The sequence below is a fragment of the Peromyscus eremicus genome, chromosome 14 (assembly GCF_949786415.1).
Source record: "Peromyscus eremicus chromosome 14, PerEre_H2_v1, whole genome shotgun sequence".
NCBI classification, from domain to species: Eukaryota; Metazoa; Chordata; class Mammalia; order Rodentia; family Cricetidae; genus Peromyscus; species Peromyscus eremicus.
In genome coordinates, this window is record NC_081430.1 from 51,585,163 (window position 1) to 51,601,098 (window position 15,936).

Genomic DNA, 15,936 nt, shown 5'->3' on the forward strand with positions numbered 1-15,936 from the left:
CACACACACATACACTTACACACATGCATACACACCATCACACACAAACACAGCACATACGGACATACCTATAGGAATCCACGTGCACACACGTTGATGCAGAACCTTCTTTCATTGGAGGCCACACAAGCGCAAAGGACCTACACCTGACTATCTCTTCAGAGTCTTACTTCTGGCATGGAAGGGAAAGCTTTTCAAATTGTGCAGGCTGTCACCTGGTGTGACACTGTGTTCTACACTCATGTCATGACAGTGCTCTATTCCTGGCTCCAAGTGACAGCTGCAAGGCGCAGAGAAACAGCGTGTCCCAAGCTCAAGGCTAGAGTGTTCCAGCCTAGAGTAAGATCTCACGTGGAACTCACGAAGGAAGAACCTCCGATGGCTTGTATCCACCCTTTATGGTATTGCCCTGCCCTCAGCCCGCTCCATGGGGGTCACCGAAAGCCTTTCCCCTCTCTCCAGTCTTTACCTGCTTTGGCCTATTCACTTCCAGGCTCCCTTCCTGCCTCTGTCTCTCATGGCCTTGGATACAGCTCATACATAGCTTCACAGTGGGGGTGCCGGGCATTTGTATTTCATGGCCTTTGCACAAGGATCCCCTTTCCAGTGTGCAGCTGTGAGCCCTTTGGGGACTGGGTTTCTGAAGATGACCTTGAGTGTTCAGACTCCAAGGGTATCCGGCCCGTTCTGAACTGCCTTTAATATCCCCGAACCAGTGGTATCTTTGGAAAATTTATTAATACTTCTGACTTTGTAGTTGACTAGTAACTTTAAATACCACAGGTGGAAAGTTCTAGAATAATGTCCCAGGTCACTAAGCCTAGGCCTCTCTATATGAATATGGGTTATTTGAATCCCAAGGACTCAATGGTCCTGGGCAAATGTGAGATTGAGGTTCAGGGAGGCCATTCAGGGGAGGTACTTACATTATCAGCAGCCCAAGAATTTTCCTGTTGCAGCTTTGACCTCTGACCCCATCCTCCAGATAAATCCCAAAGGTCCTCCGGAGGAGCTCATCCTTGACTTGATCCATTCCCTTTTCCTTCTCCTTAACCTCACACCTGAGCTGCACCTCTACCCTCTTTGACTCAAACAGACACTGAACAGCACTGTGAGGTGACCTCACCTTGAAGGACTCCTGGGGTGTGTCCTCCACAGCCAATGTGCGGTTGGCTTCCTTGTTGAAAATGGGTGATTCCTAGTAGGGTCATCATTGACTCCACATCATGGGTCTCAGACACCGACAATTCAGGAATGTGTACCTTGACCACCCTAGTGGTCAAGAAAGGTAGTTTTTCTTTAGTGTGGAAGGACTACTTTATCCCGGGAGCCCCTAAAATGCCACTTCCTCTGAGAAGCCCTTCAGGCAGACTCAGGGTGTTCACATGGAACCATGTCTCACTACAGTGTTGGGTCACCCCTCTTACTCTACTGGGGTTACCCCCAAGACATGACTCTTAGGAGAGTGGGAGCCAGTGCCATTGAGTGCAACGGCTCACTGGAGAGCAGGATGAAACCACTCCTCTCCCCCCCATGCTGAAGGTTCAGTGCTCAGCTTGGGTCTTGGGCCCTCAACAGCTCTGTTCTCAGCCCCAGCTAGGTTCTCTGCTCTCTATTGCAGGTTCTGGGCCTCAGAAAGTGCTGGGCCAGGCAGCAGAGTGGCATCTTTGCCAACAGTTCACCTCAGGCCTGCCTGAGTGTCCATGTGTTTCATAGCACACCTCACTTAACAGCCAGCAGGGTGTGGGCTAAGCTTACAGAGGGCCGCCTCACTGATTTGTGGCACATGGCTCTGTGGACCCGATAAACCCCACGCAAGAGTGACAAAGAGTCTCTTGCAGTCACGCCCTGAGCGCTCTTTCTGTCTGAGGTTTTTCCTATCCGCCCAACACTCCATGGACTGTCCACCTTGACTTCTAACCCTTAAGGTGGCTAGGGCCTGAGAACCATCTCCACCTTCTTGCCTCCGCCATAATATACACTGCAGCTATGGCCTCTGCCCTGGGTTCTGCCTGTTGAGGATGAAATGTGTCCATCCTGGGGTGTGATTCCTCCGAGGACAACATGTTTACCTCTTTATTTCCAGCACTGTTTCTGTCAACAAGTCTGGCCTATGGTATGGAAATGAACAGAGTCTGCCTGGAAGCTCAAAGGCTGTGGCCTCAGCATCTGGCCAGTCTTCTAGGTCCTTTGTCACGTAATGATCAGAGGTTGGATGGTTCTGGGTAGTTCCTGGGACAGGGAATCACCTTAAGCTAAATTGTTGATTCATCCGGCAGAAGTGTGGGTATGTCAGTCTCTCCTCTACCTGGTGTATCTTCCCCTTATCAGGTATGATGAAGCAGGTCATGGGGCTGTGACCATACACACCAGCACCATGCTAGACAGATCCTTGACTCGGAACAGGTGATACACATCCACATTATTGACCGTCAGTACTTTGATGGTCTTCCTATAACCTAAGTGGAAATCCTCCATCTTGGTGAACTGACACTCAAAGTTGCTGATAATTTTGCCTGGACAGGAGGAAGAGCGCGTGTCAGATAGGGTAGATTTAGTTTTGTGCTAGTGTATCAGAAGAAAGGAGCCAGGACTCTCCTCTTGGAGCCCCAGTTTTATCAGCTAAAAATAGAAGAAGAATGGACCCTATATGGCAGAAGAGCTTTGTGAGGTCACTTGAACTTGGGGAGGGGTGTAGAATTTGGATAAATTCTGGCAGATAACAAAGGTAAAGTGTCTTTGAAACAATTAATATTATGTTTATTTAATTTATGTTAATTTAGCCTGGAGATGCTAAGTGATAATGAATGCAGGTGATCAGTGGTCCATAACTCACACTTGTACACATTTTTTCTGGAGGCTTCTTGTCCTTTTCAGGCAATGGTTTAATCTATATTCAAGGCAAATTTTTCTGGGTACCTTGACTCCTTTCCTGAGCCCCTAGGTACCGTACAAATACCTGGGTAGCTTCCCTAGTGCTATATAAAAACATGACCACCATGGCCATCAGCATAGGTAGGGGCTTCAGGGACCTATCCTCACAGTCATGACCCTGGCCTGGTGTTCTCATTGGAAAGGAGGGGATGATGGGGCTGGGAAGGGAGTAAAGATGTGGCCTGGGTACTGTGCTCTTCAAGACTTTGCCCAGGGGAAAGGGAGCTCAGGGGAAGAGGAAGAGGCCTTAGTCTAGACTCCTAGCCCTTCCCTGGGCACAGATGTTCCCTCAGGGTCCTGAACTAACCATTTCCAGGCAGAAGGCCATGCTTGGGGTCAAGGTTAGTTGATCAGGTGCAGGTGCTGCACAAAGTTCTACGCACTGTGTAAGCTCACTAATTCTTTCATAGCCTCACAGCACTGGACTGGCTTTGTCCATGCTAAAATGGACAGTCACACCCCAAGTAGATAAAAATGGCTTGTTCATTGTAGACAGGTAATGGCTAACAGAGGAGGCCACACTGGAAGCCAATGTTTTTAGGCTCCAGAGCTGACTTTCTCCACAATGCTTACTCTTTCTCAGTATATTCCATGGAAACTGCCCTATATATACTGTGCTATAATTTGTTTTGGAAAACACTACCTACTCTACCTATACAGTTGTATAGAGACCGATTTGTCAAGCCCAGCTAAGGGCTTGCTTTAATCCTTTATCCTGCAATCTCATTGGTGGTTGAAAATTGTTATGCTGTTTATTGTTGAAAGTCTGAAGAAGACACATGTAGGCACTTTATCCTTTTCTACTTTGGGGCACCAAGGAGACAGAACATCAGAATATGAGCATCTATTTGGATCTATCTAACCTGTGGATGGAGTCATATGATGCTGTTTTGGGGGAAGTGATGAAGGCAAAGAGGAGCTTCCTAGCTGGAGGAAGTAGTCACTGGGTGTGTGCCCTTAAAGTTGTCATTTGCCCTGGCTTCTTCCTGTCATTCTTCTTTTCTCTAATTTCTGCCCACCATGGAGTGAGTGTAGGACAGCCTTCGTAGCCATGATGTTGTGTCCAAGTACAGAGAGCAGACAATCATGGACTAACCGCTCTGTGAGACCATGAAGTAGAATAAGTTTTGGTTTATTTAAGTTGCTATAGTCAGGTATTTGGTTACTGTGATGTAAGAGCAATTGAAACAGAAAACCAGTTCTAGAGAAGTGGTATTATTGCTGTGGCAGAAGCTGAATGTGTGGGGAACCAGTCCAGGAGGGATTTGGAAATAATTCCAGATGTGGGCTAGAGAAGCCATAGGGTGGTATGGGAAAGGACTCAATGCACATGCTGGTGTAGCTGCCTGCAAGTTGTGTAAAGAACTTCAGGCACACTGCCTTCCTGACATCTCACCCATGATGCTGTGTCAGGCTTTTCAGAGATACAGCTTCCTGAAAGTCACCTATGTGTCTGTAAATAACCACACACCCATGCTTTTTGTTTTTTTGAGACAAGGTCCCTGACTGTCCTAAAACTCACTCTGTAGACCAGGCTGGCCTCAAACTCAGAGATCCACCTGCCTCTGCCTCCCGAGTGCTGGGATGAAAGGTGTGTTTGTTTCCCTAGCCCCGCCTTATGCGGATCACTCCTTCCCCTGTGGAGAAGTCACTGTGTATCTTCCTTGGGGAAATAGCCAAGGCTTAATGGATTTGTTTGGGCTCTGATTTGAGCCATAGAAGAGGTGTGTGTGTGTGTGTGTGTGTGTGTGTGTGTGTGCATAAAGATGTGTTATATTTTACAATTACATTTTCAGATATCATTCTCTTACCAGATACACGAGCTGAAGCATTTTCTCACATTCTGATTGTTTTCCCTTCACTCTGCTGATAGTTTCTTCTCATGTACGGATTTTAATTTTTTTTCAAAAAGTCCAATTTCTCTTTGACTGTGCCTCTGAAAGGCTCTTATCTAAGCAAGAATCTGCACAATTTGATTCATACCTTCCATACCCTGGACTATCCAGGATGCAGTTATCCCGGGTCTGCTTCCTTTCCCTAAGAGAAGGGCAGTTTGGGAATTGAGAGTGTTTTTTTTGCTGATGCTGTTGAAATGAAGGCAGGGTGAGTTCTAGCGGGTCAGCTGCCCCTTCTGCTCCTCTTGTGGACACATCATAGACTTGAGTCATGGACCTTATGATTCAAGGAGGAATTTTATTTTATCTGAGTCCAACCCAGCCCTCTGAGGCTGGGATGGGTAGTTCCACAGGACAGGAGTGTCCAGGAGGAACTGGGCAGCAGGTACACTTTGCTGGGCTCTCGGGCTGTCTAGCTACAGCTGCCCTTCATCAGAGCCTTGGAAGTCGAGACAGGGCTGCTTGAGTCTTGTGAAAAACTCTGTGCTCAGGAGCCCTGACATCACACCAGAACTGTGGCTGGCCTCAGAATGCCACTGAGACAATTATGGCAAGAAAAAGCATGGTCACAGGCACCATTATGGACCTGAGCACAGGAAATGTGAAATGTCCCTGTGGCAGTGCCCCAAGTTGAGGGGGCTGGATGTCTCATGGTGAATGACTAACTGTGAACTCTGGAGGGTTAGGGGAGGTAATGTTTCCCATCCATGTATTTGTACCAAGCATTGCTCTTTTGACAGAATAACTAAGACAGGCAGTGTTTTCCTGCTCTATTAAATGTTAGTGAGTATTGTTTTGTTTGTGTTGATGGGGTCTCACATATCCCAAGCTGGCCTTGAACCTAGAGTTCTCTGTGTAGCCTGAAGATGACTTTGAACTTCTCACCTTCCTGTCATCATCTCCTAAGTGATGTGGCTAGAGGCATGCGTCCCCACGCCCAGCCTGTGTGGTTCTAGGGATTGGAACCCAGCATATGTGAGGCAAACACTCTACCAGCCAAGTCATATCTCTAGTCTAGCTTTTACACTGTTTTTTCAGTAGCCCCTTAGCTGCCAAGTCCCAAGACTGATTGACACTGGCTTGTAATGGATGACACTGATTGACATTGGCTTGTAATGGATGACAGTGGACACTCAGGGATTCCTCTCGCCCTCTCTAAAATATTTTTATATATACTTCTAACCTTGGAGTATACACAGTATTAGAAAAGCATCTGGGCTGGAGGGATAGCTCAGCCGTTAAAGGCTAGGCTCACAACCAAAAATATAAGAAAAGCATCTGAGGAACAGTAAAACCAGCGGTATAAGAGTTTGAATGAAACCCAGAGTGGGTAAAAGATGGCACTCCCAAGGGCCGTAGAGTTTCTGGTAGAAAATGCCATTACCAGGGGTAGGCAACCTCCCTATGCGATATTGTCCAGGGTGACATCTAAGGCCTCACACAATGCAGGCCTGGCCACTGCTGTTTGTTGTCTGCCAGAGCTAGACTCTGAGTCCCTACTGCTGGAGACACTGGAGATACTGGTTTCAGGAACAGAGAAATGGGGCTGGAACTGGGCTGTAAACTTGCTCCCTACCTGTTGCTCCCTGTAAGGCCATAAAGTGCCCTCCATGCTATTAGCTAAGGGAGAACTATTGCCAGTGGTCTGGCTATGGACTTACCAGACAAAATAGGCCTCTTGGTGCATAGTGGTTTGAATGAGAATGGTCTCCACAGGCTCATACATTTGAGTGTCTGGTTCCCAGTGGTGGACCATTGAGGAAGGATTAGGAGGTGTGGTCTTGTTGGAGCGGGGGGTGGGCTTTGAGTTCTCAAAAAGCCTATGCCAGGTCCAGTCTTACTCTCTGCCTCCTGCTTGTGGATAGATGTAAGCTCTTAGCTCCTGCTCTAGCACCATGCCTGCCTGCCACCTGGCATGCTGAACATGGACTCACCCTCTGAAACTATAAGCAAACCCCCAATTAAATGCTTTCTTTTATAAGTTGCCTCGATCATGGTGTCTCTTTGCAGCAATAGAACAGTAATTAAGATATAGTGGAATAATAATATGGCTCATAGGTGGAACCAACTGCTTTCTGACTGGATTTGAGATATGCACCACAGGAGGGAACCCTTATTTAGTACTGTATGCCTGAACAAAAAACCTGTGGCTCAGGAGGTCAGAGGACCCACTGGGAGGTTAATGTTATTTGTTGTTGTTGTTGTTAAACATATGTGACATGTCTATCAATTTGCCTTCTAAACATGTTTTTTCTTTCTATAGATTAGTGTTGCTTATAGGTGAAGTTTTCCTGCACTGGCAGCTGTCCCAAATAACCAACACAGAGACTTAATATTACTTATAAATGCTCGGCCAATAGCTGAGGCTTGTTACTAGTTAACTCTTACATTTAAATTAACTCATATTTCTTATCTATGCTTTGCCACGTGGCTTGGTACCTTCCCTTAGCAAGACATGGCCATCTTGCTTCTCCCTGCATATTCTGACAACTCTTCTGACTCCCATGTCTCTGCGCTTCTTCCACCCAGCATCCTCTTAGTCCGGTTTTCCCGCCTAACTTTCTCCTGCCCAGCTATAGGCCAGTCAACTATTTATTAGCCAATGAGAGTAATACCTATTCATAGTGTATGGAACATTGTTCCACAGCAGTTGCTGGTAGCCTGGGTCAAGAAAGCTTTTTTTTTTTTTCAGTGGATGGTGATTATTACACAGATTTACAACAAGTCTAATTGCTAATAATAGGTAACTATTGCTGTGGCGTAGTGGCCAAATGCTCAACTATAAATGCAAGAAAATGATCACACCTCCCAAGGCCTGGGGAACACAGTAGAAGAGGAGGACAAGGAAGGGGTGGAGCATCGCTGCTTCCTCTAGATTGAGACATTTTCTCATGGAGGGAGAGGAACTTGAGAGGCTTAAGAAACAAGATTTCTGAGGTGACATAAGCAGTAAATAAGTGCCAGGATGGGTGCCTCTTCACTGGTGTAGCTGCCTGTAAGTTGTGTAAGGAACTTTGGTCACACTGTTTTTCCAACGTTTCACTTGTGTTACTGTGGTAGGCTGTTCAAAAATGTAGCTTCAGAAAAGTCATCTGTGTTCCTATAAATAGCCATGCACCTACACTCTCATAAAGAACCTCAGTGAATGGGTTGGGGGATTTAGCTCAGTAGTAGAGCACTTGCCTAGTCCCCATCTCCGGGCGGGGGGGGGTGGCGGTGGCAGAAAGAACTTTAGTGAAGTCATTGGCTCATGTGTTCACCAAGCAGGACCTGGATAATAATCTTTTTTAAAATATTCATTTATTTATCTATTTATTTTGGTTTGTCATTGCCCTCTATACATGGGAATGACTAGAAATAGTCTCCCACCTCCTCCCCAGAAAATTATAAATGATGCCCATGCTTGAAGTAACCTAGGGAGAGAACCTAGTGGGGAAAGTGGGAACTGATGCTCAAGTATAATTATTGTGTTTTGGGATCCCCTATTTTGCCCACAATGAAAGGAAGATCTAAGGCTTTGTCTTTGATGATGACTAGGAAGGGTCTGTTGAACTTGACAGTGGGGACTTTAGGTGAGGAAATCCCGAATACATTAGAAAACTGAGCATTTTTTCTGTCTGTATCTTCAATTGCCAGCACAGTCTTATGCACAGCCTTCAAAGAGAGGGAGAGAGAGGTAAAAGTGGATCAGAAGCTAGGAAGTCCACACTCTAGGCTAAAGCAAGACTATGTGGGAGCCTCAGTCAAGGAGAGACTCCCTGGGGCCTGTCTCCTCCTGGTCAGTCTTACCTTGTCCACGACCTCCTCGCTCTTCATGATCACTCAGAACCTTTCCTGACTTGGCCTGCTTTTCTATCTGTTCCCTTCATGACTCCCATCTCTCATACCCTTGGTGCAGCCTGAAGCCTTAGAGGGAACGACTTCTCTGAGCCCTCTGTTACATGTGTCCTGTTTCTAGTGCACAGTTTTGACCTTCTTGAGACAAGGACTCTGAATGTGACCTTCAGAGGGCCCAAACTCCCAAAGTATGCAGCTCATGTTCAACCACTATTGTTCTACTGATTTTCCCTCACTAGTTAACTCACTCATAAATGGGACTTTGTGGTTCACATTTATGGAAGATTATAGAATGTTCTCTGAAATAACTGAGCCTAAGTAAGATTCTCTGCATAATTATGAGCAAACCAAATCTCAAACAGTAGAAGGTCTTGGGCAAAGATCATCAGAGAAACACCTCAGGGAAAAACCATGATACTACCTACATGAAAGTCATTTCCCAGCTCTGACCATCCTCCCAGATACCTCCTGAGAATCCTCAGAGCTCAACCTGGCCCCCACTCATGTGTCTTTATCTCCATCCTCAGCCTCATGCCTAAGCTGTGCTCTCTACATTTCCTTCTGACCTTCAAACATCCAGAACTACACACCGGTTAGGCAGCCTCACCTTGGATACCTTCACAGGAGCATCCTTTGTGACTTTTGAAAGATCAGCATTGTTGCTGAAGATTTGGGTGATGCCCAGTGTCCTCATGACTGTCTCCAGGTCATAGGTTGCAGAAACGGTAAATTTGGGGAAATTTAAGTTGACAACCCTGTCATAGTGGAAGAAAAACATAGGGGTTTCATGGCTTTCCTGTTCTTCCAGCACTCACCATGTTGTGAAAGTATTTTCTTTTCCCATTTACTGCCTTGTTGCTGTCTACAGCAGGATGGCAAGGCACCTTGGTGACCTGTCCTTGTAACTTCTTCTATATTTGGCACGGAGGTCTGGTGTTGACAATAATGGCACCATCTTGTCCTAGTAGCCCCAGAAGTGCCACCTTCTCTGAGAAATCCTCCTGACAGATTCAGGGTGCTCACATGGAACCATGTCTCACCTCCTCCGCCATAGCTAGGGATACTCCTGAGAGTTGGTGGGGCCGATGCAGCTGGGTGACATCTAGTCAGACAAGAAGAGCAGAGTGACCCTGAAAGCTGGGGGAGGCCTGGGAACAGACTGTCTCTCTGCTCTGTGACCAGTTCTTATCGGAGCTCCATCTGGTTCTCTGCTGTCTGCTGGCGGTGCAGGGCCTCAGGGCTGTGCTCAACAGAGCAGCACCTCTGTCCACACTTGCCTCAAGCCCACAAACCAGACACCAGGGCCTGGGATCACTGATGGAGAACACACTCTGACCTGTTGGTTCTCAGGGGCCCAATGAACCACCCCGAAGAGTGTCAAAGGGCAGAGCATCCTGCAAACGTGACCCAGGTGCCCACTTTTAACCTTTCCCTCTCTAGGCCTCTCTAGCCAAACTCTGCCTGTGTCCACTGTGAAAGTCATGATACCCAGATGAACTCGTTCTCTGAGAGAAGTGCCTTTTCAAGGAGATTCCAAGGCACAAGTATGGCTGAGGAACACGTCAATTTTTTTTTAGCAGCCTGTATCATTTTCATTAAGAATGAAGCAATTCTGATAAGTGCTCTGGATAGAAAGTTTGCCCACCGATGATACCTATACCAATGTCTTATGGAAATTTCTTCCCCTTTTTCTTTTCTGTTTTTTTGGTTTTTCGAGACAGAGTTTCCCTGTGTAGCTTTGCACCTTTCCTGGAACTCCCTCTGTAGTCCAGGTTGGCCTCAAACTCACAGAGATCCACCTGCCTCTACTTCCCGAGTGCTGGGATTAAAGGCGTGTGCCACCACCGCCCGGCTTCCCCCTTTTTCTTTAAAGCCCTTCCCTTGCATTGTCCTCCTTGACTGTCGTGGTGGGTGGTAGTTGTTTGCTGCTTCTGGGACAGTTATTCTATGGACACTCTCAGACTGGCATCCCTTGTGCACACTCTGTCCTGGAAACTGGACCAACTGGGGTCTTTGTCTCAAAGCCCATCTTCCTGTTCTTGGTTCTGTCTTAACATATGGCTCTGGTGACTGTCACAAAACCCAGCAGTGTGCCTTTGGAAGGCACAGTGTGCATATTGGGAAGGCAACTTCTAAGAGTAGGACTTTAGAGTTCACAGTGAGCTTTGTGAGTCCACACAACCTGGCCAGCACTACTTTCCAGAGGTTCCAGGTTATGACTCATAATGGTGAGCCAGGGATTGGGCTCCCGTATCCTAACTGGTGGCCAGTCCTGAGGGGTGACCTCAGGCAGGTCATGGCTCAGAGAACAGGGCAGTTTTGAATAGGCCCCCAGACTAGAGAATCACCTTTGGTTCATGTTCCTCTGGATGCTATTGAGGTACTCAGGGCTCAGGTTTTGTAACAGTTGCTGCATCTTCCCCGGGTCTGGCAAGATGAAGAAGGCCATGGAATTCTCTACATAGTGCTGCATCAGCACCCAGCTGAACAGATGCCTATCCTTTTGCAGGTAAAATTTATCCAGGCGGTTTATCATAGACAGATAAACCACCTCTCCTGTATCCAGGTAGAACTCAACTTTCGTAGTTTGATCAGCGTAGTTATCATTCCGGATTCCTGGGGAGAGAGAAGAGGGTATCAGGAAGGGGTGGGATCATAATTTAGGTGTCCGGGCAAGGGATTCCCGGTCCCCTGGGTGACACTTCCCTCTTAGCCATAGCTTCATCAAGCGTAAATGGGGTGAGTGTGGTCACAAAAGTCTGCTGAGGGATTTTGTGAGGACCACTTGAAGCTGTAGAAGATACAGACTATTTTTGTATCAGACTACTTAGTGGAAAATTTGCAATTTCGTCCCTCCCTCTGTCCCTTTGCTCTTTTGGATATTAAGCATATCTGATAGTTTTATGAGGATTTGTTGTTTGTGGTAGAAATTGAACTTATGACCTCCCATATACTTAGCCTCCTCTCCATCACTGAGATGCAACTCTGCCCCTGTCTGGAGATTCTCAGTGAAAACAGGAACCTCCTGAGTCAAAGTTCCCTGCTGGAAGAGTCCTGCACCTTGCAGACAGTCATTTAGTCCGTACGCAGGGGAAACATCATGTGTGCCGATGCCAGGACAGTGTCTCAGCTGTCGTGTGAGAGCCACCACTGAGACCATCAGAGAAGGCAGAGCCCCAAGGATTGAGTTCATTGGAAAGGAGCAGGTGTTAGGGCTGGGGTGTGGACAAGGCCTACCTTTGTTACAGCAGAGCTAGGACCTCGGTTGTGCTGGATGTGGCCTGGGGTCTCTGTTCTGCAGGACTCTGCCCAGGGGCCAGGAAGCCATGGTGGAGAGAAGATTTTGCCTTTGATCCCCAGCCCCCTACTGTATGTGCGTGTGGGGTCCCCTTCCCAGACAGGATGCCAAGCTGGGGGTAGGGGGTCAGGTTAGTTACACTGGGCAACTATTAATTCTTTTGTCACCAGAAAGGAACAGTTAGCTTTCCTTACGAAGGTGGCATGATCATATCCTAAAGTGTAAAATGTTTTGTTTTGTTTCTTTTTTCTTCTCTTTTGGATATCATGGTTATTAGATGGTTGAGTATCAGGGGACTTTAAGCCTGATGATGCGAATTTGATCCCTGGCACCCAGATGGTAGGGGAGACCCGATTCCCACAGGTTGTGTGTGATGTGACCGCCCCATGTGCTCTGTGTCATACGTAGGCATTCACTTACACACACAGCAGTAAGTAAATAAATGTAAAACCTCACCACTTCTCACTTCAAGCTGGTAATAGATATGCTCCAAGGCATGGTCATCTAACTCATGATGTGATTTAATGATCATAAAATATGGGGCTAGTTAAATAATGTCCATGACACACACCACACTCATCATCATCTCTATGTTGATCCCATAGTGAGCAATACCCCACCTGTCCCAGGGTGATTATCACTCATGAGTCCATCAGGCTGCTCCCTAGCTTGTCTGCTTTGTCAAATACTGCCTCTTCTAAATAACGCTCTGACCTGCTTACTTTCTTGCCCGTCTGTCCATTCTTTTGTTGTTGAGAAGAACTTGAATCCTGGGGTTCTGACCTCCGTGGTTACCCTCCTCAGTGTCAGCCCCACCTTACCTTCGAAGGAGAGGTAGTTCACCAGGGCAAGAGCTGTGTCTATCGGCAGGTCCTCGACCACCTCTGATATATATCCATAGCTTCTCTTCAACGTGTGTTTGTTGATTTGTGTCTTGGCTTCTTGAATGTCCCTGAAGTTGGTGGGGATGGTTTCTGAGTGGTACAACTCTGTAATCACCTTTTTGAACTTGTCTGCCACCTCTAGACGCTTATCAATGAACAGGCTGCTGCCAGTGATCATCTGGATCTGGTAGTTTGGCTGGAGGCATTTTTGGAGGACGTGCTGGAAGCACCTGTGGATCTCCATTTCAGGCATCTTTAAGAGATTGAATCTCAGCCCACTGAAGATTTGCTTGTGAGTGTTGCCTTTAGCTCCCAGGGAGAGCATTGTGAAGGCGGCTGTAATGCTCACTGGGGAGAACACAATATTGGTGTGTCCAGACCAATGGATTGCCTTTTGGAGCAAGGACAAGGATACGTTGGTAATGGTGAGGGCGAAATTCTGGCATTGGGGGCCCTTCTGGTTCTTGTCATGGCCTGAGTTACCTGTCATTTGATGACCTTTGGTCTGGGAGCCAGGGAGCAGACAGCACAGACCTGCTAGCAAGAGCAGGTTGTGAAAGAGAGAGGGTGGCATTGTCCTGTAAGACAGAGACGGGAACAAAATCCCCAAGTCAGCACTATGATGACTGGCTGACCAACCCAACCATTGACACCATGTAAAAGCACCTGCTTTCCTAAAGCTGGGTGCCCAGCTGGGGCTAGGAATGTTGTGCATTCTTATCATGGAAAGAACCACAGGAAACCACCACAGTCACGAGGGCTCAGATATGTGAACTCATTAGTTTTCTTTTTAAAATTTTACGTGTGTGTGTGTGTGTGTGTGTGTGTGTGTGTGTGTACATGCACGCGCAAATGTGAGCACCACATCAAGAACATAAGGACCAGAAGTCAACTTGTGGGAGTTTGTTCTCTCCTACCATGTGCCTCCAGGGGTCACCAACCATGGCAGTGGCCATCTTACCTTCTGTTTTAAGACGTAAGTGCCATGGCCCAACTTTATAAGGTGTGGAGACTAAGGCAGAGCGGATAAAATGGAATCATACAAAGTTACCCAACAAGGGGGTCAGACCAGGATGAGAAGGACTTCATTGCTTCATAGAAGGGTGGGTGGCTTCCATTGTCTTCATGATTTCATGGGCAAAGAAACTGCTGGCCAGAACAGGAAGGATCTTGTGGTGCCACACACAGCCAGAGCACAGAGTGGCTGTGCCACACCTCAGTCTAAATCTTGCTCAAGCTCCCCAGATGGCACAAACTTCTGCCACCCCCCTCTTCTCCCAACTACTGCAACCTTCACATTGTATGTCCCTTGAGCATGAATTTGTTGTTTTGTCCAAGTCCTGCGACATTCTGAGCCTGAGGATTCCTGTTGGTCAGAAGCCTATGAGACATGGAGGCATTTGTGCCTATTACCTGTGGGTTCCACGCATCAGGTTCTGTCCATTCGACAGGGCAAGAAAAGCAAAGCTCAGAGTAGCTCAGCAACTCCTTCAAGGTCATGCAGCCAAGAAGGCTGAGCTGGGTCAGACTAGTCTCCAGCTTCTGGCATGTGCTCTGTGTGCAGCTGAGGCAGTCCCCATGACACTGCCTCCATTGAGCATGCCGCCTAGGCTCAGGGCTGGGCACAGAGGATAACAAGAATTTGAGGGGTCAATTAATGTGTAGTGTGAGGTCCCCTTGGCAGCTCAGCAGTCCATCCAGGCCACTGGCAGTGAGTCAAAGAGAATCCGGACTCTAGGGAAACACCATTGTGGGGCATGTGAAGAGGTGAGAACAAGTTTGGGTTCCCATTTGGACTCTGACAACAGTCCTTTTGTGACAACAAACATTTAAACCTCTCTAAATCTCGTTTTAAACAGAGCAGTTAGGGAAAATAAGAGTTAAGGCGATATCAAACTTTCACCAAGATAGGACCTCAGGGCAGTTCGTGGAGGAGGAAGGAGGTGGGGTTTGTGAACTCTAGCCATCAAAGCTAGCTGGGGGCATAGAGCAGAGATGGAATTTGGGGTTATGAACCCAGATAAGAATGAGGGAGGAGGAGGGAACAGAGGGGCACGAAGGTTATCTGGAGAGTTAATGAACATCTCTTCCTTGGGGGCTGAGAGTTCCCAAGAGGAGATCAGGGCAGATGGTCGCTGGGCAGGAGGGTGGAGCCCAGAGAGCAGAGGGCGAGGACCTCAGACTGAGCTCTGGAATTTAGATTTGAAAAGCTAGAGCTGAAAGGAACCCCTTTCTCTTCTAAGGCAGTTGAGGGTCATTGAACCCCAAAGTCACACACTAGGTCTGCAGTTGGGCCTGGGTTCTAAAAACACCAAGGAGTAAGAACCCCCAAAGCAGAGCAAATTCAAGTGAAAAGAGTGGGGTTCCCTGAAGCAGATCCTCTGAAGCCAGTATCCAGAGGAAGGCAGGAGGCCTAAGGCTAGCCCAGGCCTGGGAGGCACTGGAACAGACTACTAGCTCAGCCCTGCCCAATGCTCGACAGTGTCCCTCCAATGCGCTGGGTGTGCAGAAAGAGGCCACTCTTGTATCCTGGCTCTGCCCGAATTTTTCCCCTTTGTGCAGATCAGGCCAATCCAGCTGGGGAAGTTGATTGATAGTGCCCAGGTAAAGAAGAGGCTAACGCTAAAGAAGAGGCTGGTGAAGGACTTACTGACCAGAGTCGTCTGGGGCCAGTGGGAGGCCTGTGGACTAGATGTGCAGCGGTCTGTCATACTCTTATCCTGGGGCTTTATAGGGCAACAGAGGGCGTGAGATACTTGGTCCCTATGTGCCCTGGACCCTCTGTGCCAAAAGAGAACGTGGGGCAGCATGTGAGCCTGGCCAGATGATGGTGTGACCTGAGGGCATGGTTGTTCTTCCCTGAACTGACTTAGTGTAGTGTAACCAGCCAGAGCCATCCATCTGGAAGGCGGAAGGTGAGGGAGCCCTGTGGTCATTGCAGCCTACCTCAGAGAACTACTGAAGAAAGCCATGGACCATCCAGGATGGTCCCCTGTACACACAGTGAAGACCTCTGTGAAGCTTCTGGCCTCTTGTTTCTCTTTCCTACACTTCACACATCCTTAAAATCTCCCCACATGCTGAGGCT

General features: G+C 47.7%; 1 protein-coding gene across 1 annotated transcript; it reads right to left on the reverse strand.

Annotated features, from left to right (window-relative positions):
- Window positions 1-922: 922 nt before the first annotated feature.
- On the reverse strand, window positions 923-15,604 carry LOC131923932 (alpha-1-antitrypsin-like). Its single transcript, XM_059279168.1, is given in 10 exon segments — window positions 923-1,190; window positions 1,192-1,272; window positions 2,250-2,352; window positions 2,355-2,516; window positions 8,297-8,483; window positions 9,274-9,421; window positions 11,015-11,282; window positions 12,786-13,426; window positions 13,810-13,994; window positions 15,503-15,604. Coding segments are annotated over 8 exon segments (1,854 nt in total). The 5' UTR covers window positions 13,423-13,426; window positions 13,810-13,994; window positions 15,503-15,604.
- Window positions 15,605-15,936: the final 332 nt, after the last annotated feature.